General features: G+C 42.7%; 1 protein-coding gene across 1 annotated transcript in view; it reads right to left on the bottom strand.

Moving 5' to 3' along the window:
- Positions 1-257: 257 nt before the first annotated feature.
- LOC125902008 (uncharacterized) overlaps positions 258-10792 on the bottom strand; it is a 63400-nt gene continuing 52865 nt past the window's right edge. The window contains exons 5-8 of the mRNA XM_049598091.1: positions 9232-9311; positions 6134-6463; positions 3319-3456; positions 258-591 (exon numbers count right to left, since the gene is read on the bottom strand). Coding sequence (XP_049454048.1) covers positions 258-591; positions 3319-3456; positions 6134-6463; positions 9232-9311 — 882 coding nt within the window. The remainder of the gene's footprint in view (positions 592-3318; positions 3457-6133; positions 6464-9231; positions 9312-10792) is intronic.

Below are 10792 nucleotides of genomic sequence, written 5' to 3'. Positions count from 1 at the left end.
CAGAAATGTGGGAAATATTATTTCGCAAAATAAAAACAGCATAAATTTTGATTGTGAGGTTTATGCTGCTATGGGCCGTGTGGTGTAGTGGTGCTGTCTCTGGTGCTGAGACCTCGAAGCGGGCAAAGAAGATGTTCAGCTCCTATTCCAGCGCGGGGTCACCTTCAGCAGCTCCGAGGTTGGTCCTGTAGTTGGTCAGATGCTGAACTCCCTGCCACACCTGCCTGCTGTGGTTACTGCTCAGGTGATCCTCTATTCTACTCCTGTAAGTCTGCCTTGGCCTCTCTGATGCCTCTCTTCAGGTTGGCTCGGGCTGTGTTGCAGAGGTCTTTGTTGTCGGCCCTCCATACGGTGTTCCTCTCTTTTAGCGCCGTCATCCGGGGCTTCTGGTTGGGATAGACACAGATGCGTTTGTCCACTGTGACAGTGTCTGTGCAGTTCTTAATGTCGCACAGAACACTGTGTGTGAACACCTCCAGGTCCTGGTGTTCAAAGACCCCCCATTTGGTCCTCTCAAAGCAGTCCTGCAGCTGCTGGGAGGCACCCTCTGGCCATGTGGCAACAGTCTTTGTGATGGCGGGAGTAGTTTTCCTGAGAGGGGCATATACAGGGAATAAAAGCAAGGACAAGTGGTAGGACTGGCCCAGGTGTGGTAGTGCTCTGGCCCTGTAGCGCAGTTTGATGTTAGAGTGTACCTTGTCCAGGGTGTTATCTCCCCATGACTACAAAATTATAAGGCACTAAGGCAGAGTTTGTGGGTCCATACAGAGATATTGGTCAAACACAACACTGCACTATAAACCCAACAACTCCATATTAGCTCCTTTATCACAAGTGGATTATACAGACTTGATGGGTCTTTACTGAGATGTTGGGTCAGATCCAACATTGCAGTATAGACCCAACATGTCTTTGTTAGACCTTATTTCCCAAAGGGCTTTTCCACAAAAGGGACTAATATGGAGATGTTGGGTTTATCCTGCAGATCCAAAAGAGCACTATAGACCATACTTGCTGGTATTGTGCCCTATACAAGGGAAATTAGGGATGTTGGTTGTTAGACCCAACATCCCCACATTTCAATGCAAAACACCCAACTTGTACGTTTGAGACCCTTTATTTATTAAAATACAAAGTTGGCTGGAGAATGACTGAGAACTCTTTGGCCAAATATGGGTGTATGGAGATACAGCCATGACCCCTTTGTCTCACACAACAGGAAGTGACTTAAATATGACTCCAGCCTTCATGAGATTGTTGAAGACCACTTTCTCAGTATCTAAAGGCTAAAACACCCAACTTTAACTTTGAGACCATTTATTAAAAATACAAAGTTGGTGAGAGAATGACTGAGACCTTTTTGGCCAAATATGGGTGTATGGAGATACAGTCATGACCCCTTTGTCTCACACAACAGGAAGCGACTTAAATAAGACTCCAGCATTCATGAGATTGTTGAAGACCACTTTCTCAGTATCTAAAGGCTAAAACACCCAACTTTTACCTTTGAGACCCTTTATTAAAAATGCAAAGTTGGCTGAGAATGACTGAGACCTGTTTGGCCAAATGTGGGTGTATGGAGATACAGTCATGACCCTTTGATTTGCTGAGCTGTTCTGCTAAAAGGGTTTTATGAGGCCAAGTTTTTCCTCACTTGAACCGAAAACTGTGTTTTGTGAATGTGAGCTACACAAATAAAATTTGATTGATTGATTATTGAAGGCCACGTTCTCAGTATCTAAAGGCTAAAACACCCAACTTTTGACTTTGAGACCCTTTATTTATTAAAAATACAAAGTTGGCTGGAGAATGACTGAGACCTGTTTGGCCAAATATGGGTGTATGGAGATACAGCCATGACCCCTTTGTCTCACACAACAGGAAGTGACTTAAATATGACTCCAGCATTCATCAGATTGTTGAAGACCACTTTCTCAGTATCTAAAGGCTGTCACACCCAACTTTTACCTTTGAGACCCTTTATTAAAAATACAAAGTTGGCTAGCGAATGACTGAGACCTGTTTGGTCAAATGTGGGTGTATGGAGATACAGTCATGACCCCTTTGTTTTGCTGATCTGTTCTGCACACGCGCCACTCATTACACGTCTGTCCGTCCTGGGAGAGGGATCCCTCCTCTGCAGCTCTTCCTGAGGGTTCTTCCACCTTTTTTCCCCTGCTAAAAGGGTTTTATGGGGGGCAAGTTTTTCCTCACTTGAACCGAGGTTCTAAGCACAGAAGGCCTTGTCTCTGTACAAATTGTAAAGCCCTCCAAGGCAAACTGTGGTTTGTGAATGTGGGCTACACAAATAAAATTTGATTGATTGATTACTGATTTTACTAGTGTGAACCATTTTAAAATGTAACTAAGTGTATTTTTATTTTTATTTTTTTTGTCACAGGAAGAGAAAATATACAATTTGTAAAACAAAAAAAAACAAAACAAAAAAAAGTGTATCATTTTAGTGGGCCGATGGGTTACAAAAGTCAGGGTTCAGTTGACATTATGTGTCATGTCCAATTAAGGAAACACAATGGAGCAGGACCCAAATGCAAGAATAAAAAACTTAAATATATTTATTAAACAAAAGATCAAAACGACCAAATCATGACATTATGGATCAATCGTCATCCAGAGAGTTGTGCAACCTAATTGCATGGGGGACAAAAGACTTCCCAGTCTGTCTGTGGAGCACCTCTGGGACAGCAGTCTATCACTGAAGTGCAGTGGGTGGTTGGTGTTGTCCAGTGTTGACCTGAATCTGGACAATGTTCTCTGCTCTGTCACTGCCTCCAAAGTGTTCAGCTTTCAAATTCATTGTCTGCATAAGATAAACTCAAAAAAGAGAAACTACATTTACTAATTTACCCAGAAATGTGGGAAATATTATTTCGCAAAATAAAAACAGCATAAATTTCGATTGTGAGGTTTATGCTGCTATGGGCCGTGTGGTGTAGTGGTGCTGTCTCTGGTGCTGAGACCTCGAAGCGGGCAAAGAAGATGTTCAGCTCCTATTCCAGCGCGGGGTCACCTTCAGCAGCTCGAGGTTGGTCCTGTAGTTGGTCAGATGCTGAACTCCCTGCCACACCTGCCTGCTGTGGTTACTGCTCAGGTGATCCTCTATTCTACTCCTGTAAGTCTGCCTTGGCCTCTCTGATGCCTCTCTTCAGGTTGGCTCGGGCTGTGTTGCAGAGGTCTTTGTTGTCGGCCCTCCATACGGTGTTCTCTCTTTTAGCGCGTCATCCGGGCTTCTGGTTGGGATAGACACAGATGCGTTTGTCCACTGTGACAGTGTCTGTGCAGTTCTTAATGTCGCACAGAACACTGTGTGTGAACACCTCCAGGTCCTGGTGTTCAAAGACCCCCCAGTTGGTCCTCTCAAAGCAGTCCTGCAGCTGCTGGGAGGCACCCTCTGGCCATGTGGCAACAGTCTTTGTGATGGCGGGAGTAGTTTTCCTGAGAGGGCATATACAGGGAATAAAAGCAAGGACAAGTGGTAGGACTGGCCCAGGTGTGGTAGTGCTCTGGCCCTGTAGCGCAGTTTGATGTTAGAGTGTACCTTGTCCAGGTGTTATCTCCCCATGACTACAAAATTATAAGGCACTAAGGCAGAGTTTGTGGGTCCATACAGAGATATTGGTCAAACCCAACACTGCACTATAAACCCAACAACTCCATATTAGCTCCTTTATCACAAGTGGATTATACAGACTTGATGGGTCTTTACTGAGATGTTGGGTCAGATCCAACATTGCAGTATAGACCCAACATGTCTTTGTTAGACCTTATTTCCCAAAGGGCTTTTCCACAAAAGGGACTAATATGGAGATGTTGGGTTTATCCTGCAGATCCAAAAGAGCACTATAGACCATACTTGCTGGTATTGTGCCCTATACAAGGGAAATTAGGGATGTTGGTTGTTAGACCCAACATCCCCACATTTCAATGCAAAAACACCCAACTTGTACGTTTGAGACCCTTTATTTATTAAAATACAAAGTTGGCTGGAGAATGACTGAGAACTCTTTGGCCAAATATGGGTGTATGGAGATACAGCCATGACCCCTTTGTCTCACACAACAGGAAGTGACTTAAATATGACTCCAGCCTTCATGAGATTGTTGAAGACCACTTTCTCAGTATCTAAAGGCTAAAACACCCAACTTTAACTTTGAGACCATTTATTAAAAATACAAAGTTGGTGAGAGAATGACTGAGACCTTTTTGGCCAAATATGGGTGTATGGAGATACAGTCATGACCCCTTTGTCTCACACAACAGGAAGCGACTTAAATAAGACTCCAGCATTCATGAGATTGTTGAAGACCACTTTCTCAGTATCTAAAGGCTAAAACACCCAACTTTTACCTTTGAGACCCTTTATTAAAAATGCAAAGTTGGCTGAGAATGACTGAGACCTGTTTGGCCAAATGTGGGTGTATGGAGATACAGTCATGACCCCTTTCTTTTGCTGATCTGTTCTGTACACACGCCACTCATTACACGTCTGTCTGTCCTGGGAGAGGGATCCCTCCTCTTCGGCTCTTCCTGAGGTTTCTTCCACCTTTTTTCCCCTGCTAAAAGGGTTTTTTGGGGGCAAGTTTTTCCTCACTTGAACCGAGGGTGTAAGGACAGAAGGTGTCGTCTCTGGACAAATTGTAAAGCCCTCCAAGGCAAACTGTGGTTTGTGAATGTGAGCTACACAAATAAAATTTGATTGATTGATTATTGAAGGCCACGTTCTCAGTATCTAAAGGCTAAAACACCCAACTTTTACCTTTGAGACCCTTTATTTATTAAAAATACAAAGTTGGCTGGAGAATGACTGAGACCTGTTTGGCCAAATATGGGTGTATGGAGATACAGCCATGACCCCTTTGTCTCACACAACAGGAAGTGACTTAAATATGACTCCAGCATTCATCAGATTGTTGAAGACCACTTTCTCAGTATCTAAAGGCTGTCACACCCAACTTTTACCTTTGAGACCCTTTATTAAAAATACAAAGTTGGCTAGCGAATGACTGAGACCTGTTTGGTCAAATGTGGGTGTATGGAGATACAGTCATGACCCCTTTGTTTTGCTGATCTGTTCTGCACACGCGCCACTCATTACACGTCTGTCCGTCCTGGGAGAGGGATCCTCCTCTGCAGCTCTTCCTGAGGGTTCGTCCACCTTTTTTCCCCTGCTAAAAGGGTTTTATGGGGGGCAAGTTTTTCCTCACTTGAACCGAGGTTCTAAGCACAGAAGGCCTTGTCTCTGTACAAATTGTAAAGCCCTCCAAGGCAAACTGTGGTTTGTGAATGTGGGCTACACAAATAAAATTTGATTGATTGATTACTGATTTTACTAGTGTGAACCATTTTAAAATGTAACTAAGTGTATTTTTATTTTTATTTTTTTTGTCACAGGAAGAAAATATACAATTTGTAAAACAAAAAAACAAAACAAAAAAAGTGTATCATTTTAGTGGGCGATGTGTTACAAAAGTCAGGGTTCAGTTGACATTATGTGTCATGTCCAATTAAGGAAACACAATGGAGCAGGACCCAAATGCAAGAATAAAAAACTTAAATATATTTATTAAACAAAAGATCAAAACGACCAAATCATGACATTATGGATCAATCGTCATCCAGAGAGTTGTGCAACCTAATTGCTGGGGACAAAGACTTCCCCAGTCTGTCTGTGGAGCACCTCTGGGACAGCAGTCTATCACTGAAGTGCAGTGGGTGGTTGGTGTTGTCCAGTGTTGACCTGAATCTGGACAATGTTCTCTGCTCTGTCACTGCCTCCAAAGTGTTCAGCTTTCAAATTCATTGTCTGCATAAGATAAACTCAAAAAAGAGAAACTACATTTACTAATTTACCCAGAAATGTGGGAAATAATATTTTATAAAATAAAAACAGCATAAATTTCGATTGTGAGGTTTATGCTGCTATGGGCCGTGTGGTGTAGTGGTGCTGTCTCTGGTGCTGAGACCTCGAAGCGGGCAAAGAAGATGTTCAGCTCCTATTCCAGCGCGGGGTCACCTTCAGCAGCTCCGAGGTTGGTCCTGTAGTTGGTCAGATGCTGAACTCCCTGCCACACCTGCCTGCTGTGGTTACTGCTCAGGTGATCCTCTATTCTACTCCTGTAAGTCTGCCTTGGCCTCTCTGATGCCTCTCTTCAGGTTGGCTCGGGCTGTGTTGCAGAGGTCTTTGTTGTCGGCCCTCCATACGGTGTTCCTCTCTTTTAGCGCCGTCATCCGGGGCTTCTGGTTGGGATAGACACGGATGCGTTTGTCCACTGTGACAGTGTCTGTGCAGTTCTTAATGTCGCACAGAACACTGTGTGTGAACACCTCCAGGTCCTGGTGTTCAAAGACCCCCCAGTTGGTCCTCTCAAAGCAGTCCTGCAGCTGCTGGGAGGCACCCTCTGGCCATGTGGCAACAGTCTTTGTGATGGCGGGAGTAGTTTTCCTGAGAGGGGCATATACAGGGAATAAAAGCAAGGACAAGTGGTAGGACTGGCCCAGGTGTGGTAGTGCTCTGGCCCTGTAGCGCAGTTTGATGTTACAGTGTACCTTGTCCAGGGTGTTATCTCCCCATGACTACAAAATTATAAGGCACTAAGGCAGAGTTTGTGGGTCCATACAGAGATATTGGTCAAACCCAACACTGCACTATAAACCCAACAACTCCATATTAGCTCCTTTATCACAAGTGGATTATACAGACTTGATGGGTCTTTACTGAGATGTTGGGTCAGATCCAACATTGCAGTATAGACCCAACATGTCTTTGTTAGACCTTATTTCCCAAAGGGCTTTTCCACAAAAGGGACTAATATGGAGATGTTGGGTTTATCCTGCAGATCCAAAAGAGCACTATAGACCATACTTGCTGGTATTGTGCCCTATACAAGGGAAATTAGGGATGTTGGTTGTTAGACCCAACATCCCCACATTTCAATGCAAAAACACCCAACTTGTACGTTTGAGACCCTTTATTTATTAAAATACAAAGTTGGCTGGAGAATGACTGAGAACTCTTTGGCCAAATATGGGTGTATGGAGATACAGCCATGACCCCTTTGTCTCACACAACAGGAAGTGACTTAAATATGACTCCAGCCTTCATGAGATTGTTGAAGACCACTTTCTCAGTATCTAAAGGCTAAAACACCCAACTTTAACTTTGAGACCATTTATTAAAAATACAAAGTTGGTGAGAGAATGACTGAGACCTTTTTGGCCAAATATGGGTGTATGGAGATACAGTCATGACCCCTTTGTCTCACACAACAGGAAGCGACTTAAATAAGACTCCAGCATTCATGAGATTGTTGAAGACCACTTTCTCAGTATCTAAAGGCTAAAACACCCAACTTTTACCTTTGAGACCCTTTATTAAAAATACAAAGTTGGCTAGCGAATGACTGACACCTGTTTGGCCAAATGTGGGTGTATGGAGATACAGTCATGACCCTTTGTTTTGCTGATCTGTTCTGTACACGCGCCACTCATTACACGTTTGTCCGTCCTGGGAGGGGGATCCCTCCTCTGCGGCTCTTCGTGAGGTTTTTTCCACCTTTTTTCCCCTGCTAAAAGGGTTTCATGGGGGCAAGTTTTTCCTCACATGAAACGAGGGTGTAAGGACAGAAGGTGTCGTCTCTGTACAAATTGTAAAGCCCTCCAAGGCAAACTGTGGTTTGTGAATGTGAGCTACACAAATAAAATTTGATTGATTGATTATTGAAGGCCACTTTCCCACTATCTAATGGCTGTCACACCCAACTTTTACCTTTGAGACCCTTTATTAAAAATGCAAAGTTGGCTGGAGAATGAATGAGACCTGTCTGGCCAAATATGGGTGTATGGAGATAGAGCCATGACCCCTTTGTCTCACACAACAGGAAGTGACTTAAATATGACTCCAGCATTCATGAGATTGTTGAAGACCACTTTCTCAGTATCTAAAGGCTAAAACACCCAACTTTTACCTTTGAGACCCTTTATTAAAAATGCAAAGTTGGCTGAGAATGACTGAGACCTATTTGGCCAAATATGGGTGTATGGAGATACAGTCATGACCCCTTTGTTTTGCTGATCTGTTCTGCACACGCGCCACTCATTACACATCTGTCTGTCCTGGGAGAGGGATCCCTCCTCTTCGGCTCTTCCTGAGGTTTCTTCCACCTTTTTTCCCCTGCTAAAAGGGTTTTATGAGGCCAAGTTTTTCCTCACTTGAACCGAGGGTGTAAGGACAGAAGGTGTCGTCTCTGGACAAATTGTAAAGCCCTCCAAGGCAAACTGTGGTTTGTGAATGTGAGCTACACAAATAAAATTTGATTGATTGATTATTGAAGGCCACGTTCTCAGTATCTAAAGGCTAAAACACCCAACTTTTACCTTTGAGACCCTTTTTTAAAAATACAAAGTTGGCTAGACAATGACTGAGACCTGTTTGGCCAAATGTGGGTGTATGGAGATACAGTCATGACCCCTTTGTCTCACACAACAGGAAGTGACTTAAATATGACTCCAGCATTCATGAGATCGTTGAAGACCACTTTCTCAGTATCTAAAGGCTAAATCACTCAACTTTTGTCTTCGAGACCCTTTCAAAAACTTTAAACAAACATGCATTTTTCCTCAAAAACATATGTGTATTCAAGAACATTTATTCTGTCCTCAAGGACATGACACTTGGATATCCTGTCCTCCTGACTGAGTCTTTAATCAATTAGGGACAGGTCCATACATTTCACATGAGTTTGAGTGAAGAGGTTGAGAAAAACTCCGAACAAACATGAAATCATCAAAATCATGATTAGGAACTTTACTGTGTCCCAATGGATGTGGCTCCTGGACATCCTGTTCACCTTTGAGACCTAATCTGAACTATTTTGAGGTAAAGGTTCACATATAAACCAGTCTAATATTCATGTTAACCTTGAACACAGAACTTTAAGGGATTCTTCCTTGGACGTTTCTCCTCTGGAGGACATGGCTCCTGAAAGGATGCAAAAAAAATGTTTTTTTCCCAATATATCTGTAATGTAGTAAGCAACCCTAAAATGTCCTTTATACTGCTCACCTTGCTGTCGTGACTTCCTCATGGGATGCATTATTTTCATTTCCTGTGTGCAAGAAACATGGCTCCTTAAGATGGGGAACAGGTTGATATTGGTTCATGTATGACTTGGTTTCATGCACACAAGATCAATCCAGTTTACGTCCACTCACCTGTCCTTCACATCAACCTGATCTCTGTTTCCCATGGATCCATTGTCCTCTGATTTTTCTATCTGTGAGGAGCCCAAATCCTAAAGAGGAGATTTTGTGATTTAGAGGTCATGGACAGAAATCCCTTAAAAAATAACTATACTGTATATACACATCACTAAACCAAGGTTAATACACCTCACCTTAGCTTCAACACAGGCTGTCAGACCCTCCTCAGTAGATGTATTCTTCTCATTGCCCTCTGAAGAGGGAGACAGCACCTGGAGACATATCATGAAATGATGAGCACAGGATGAAAGAATATTCTAACTGTTGGCACAAAAGACCCTTACATGTGCAGATTTCTTTAGTTGAACCTTCCTCACGTGTTCTATTCTTATGTGCCTATATATGCATGAGTTTTAGATGTATCTGCTTGAGTAAAGATGTGTGTGAAGGTCCTTAGTCATCCAGATCATGGTAAAGCAAAGGCTCATCTAAAGGCCCTGTAGGCAAGTTTGATGTTACAGTGTACCTTGTCCAGGTGTTATCTCCCCATGACTACAAAATTATAAGGCACTAAGTCAGAGTTTGTGGGTCCATACAGAGATATTGGTCAAACCCAACACTGACTATAAACCCAACAACTCCATATTATCCTTTATCACAAGTGGATTATACAGACTTGATGGGTCTTTACTGAGATGTTGGGTCAGATCCAACATTGCAGTATACACCCAACATGTCTTTGTTAGAAAACTTTATTTCCCAAATTTCCACAAAGGACTAATATGGAGATGTTGGGTTTATCCTGCAGATCCAAAAGAGCACTATAGACCATACTTGCTGGTATTGTGCTATACAAGAAATTAGGGATGTTGGTTGTTAGACCCAACATCCCCACATTTCAAGCAAAAACACCCAACTTGTGCCTTTGAGACCCTTTATTAAAAATGCAAAGTTGGCTAGAGAATGACTGAGACCTGTTTGTCCAAATATGGGTGTATGGAGATATAGTCATGACCTCTTTGTCTCATACAACAGGAAGTGACTTAAATATGACTCCAGCATTCATCAGATTGTTGAAGACCACTGTCTCAGTATCTAAAGGCTAAAACACCCAACTTGTACTTTGAGACCCTTTATTCAAAATACAAAGTTGGCTAGACAATGACTGAGACCTGTTTGGCCAAATATGGGTGTGTGGAGATATAGTCATGACACCTTTGTCTCACACAATAGGAAGCGACTTAAATATGACTCTAGCATTCATGAGATTGTTGAAGACCACTTTGCAATCAGGTAAAATCCAAAAATACTGACATGTTGGATATCTGTGCAGTCTGGGCAATGAATGCCTGCTTGTTGTTTTTGTTGTACTTTATTAGCATTCATTAGCATGGTTTAGATAGCTTAAATAACATTTTACAACCTGTTACATGCATTTAAATATATCCCAGGCTCCCTTTAAACAGGCTGGTTGTTTTCATCAGCTGATTTTTCCCTTACAGACCACAGCATGCTTTTGCTCACACTGGAAACCTTCAATGAGTTTCAAAGGTATTAGAACCGCAGGAATTAC

Source organism: Epinephelus fuscoguttatus, linkage group LG15, assembly GCF_011397635.1.
Source record: "Epinephelus fuscoguttatus linkage group LG15, E.fuscoguttatus.final_Chr_v1".
In the NCBI taxonomy this organism is placed as follows: domain Eukaryota; kingdom Metazoa; phylum Chordata; class Actinopteri; order Perciformes; family Serranidae; genus Epinephelus; species Epinephelus fuscoguttatus.
Note: the sequence above shows the minus strand (reverse complement) of the source record. Positions and strands in the feature narration are given on the sequence as shown.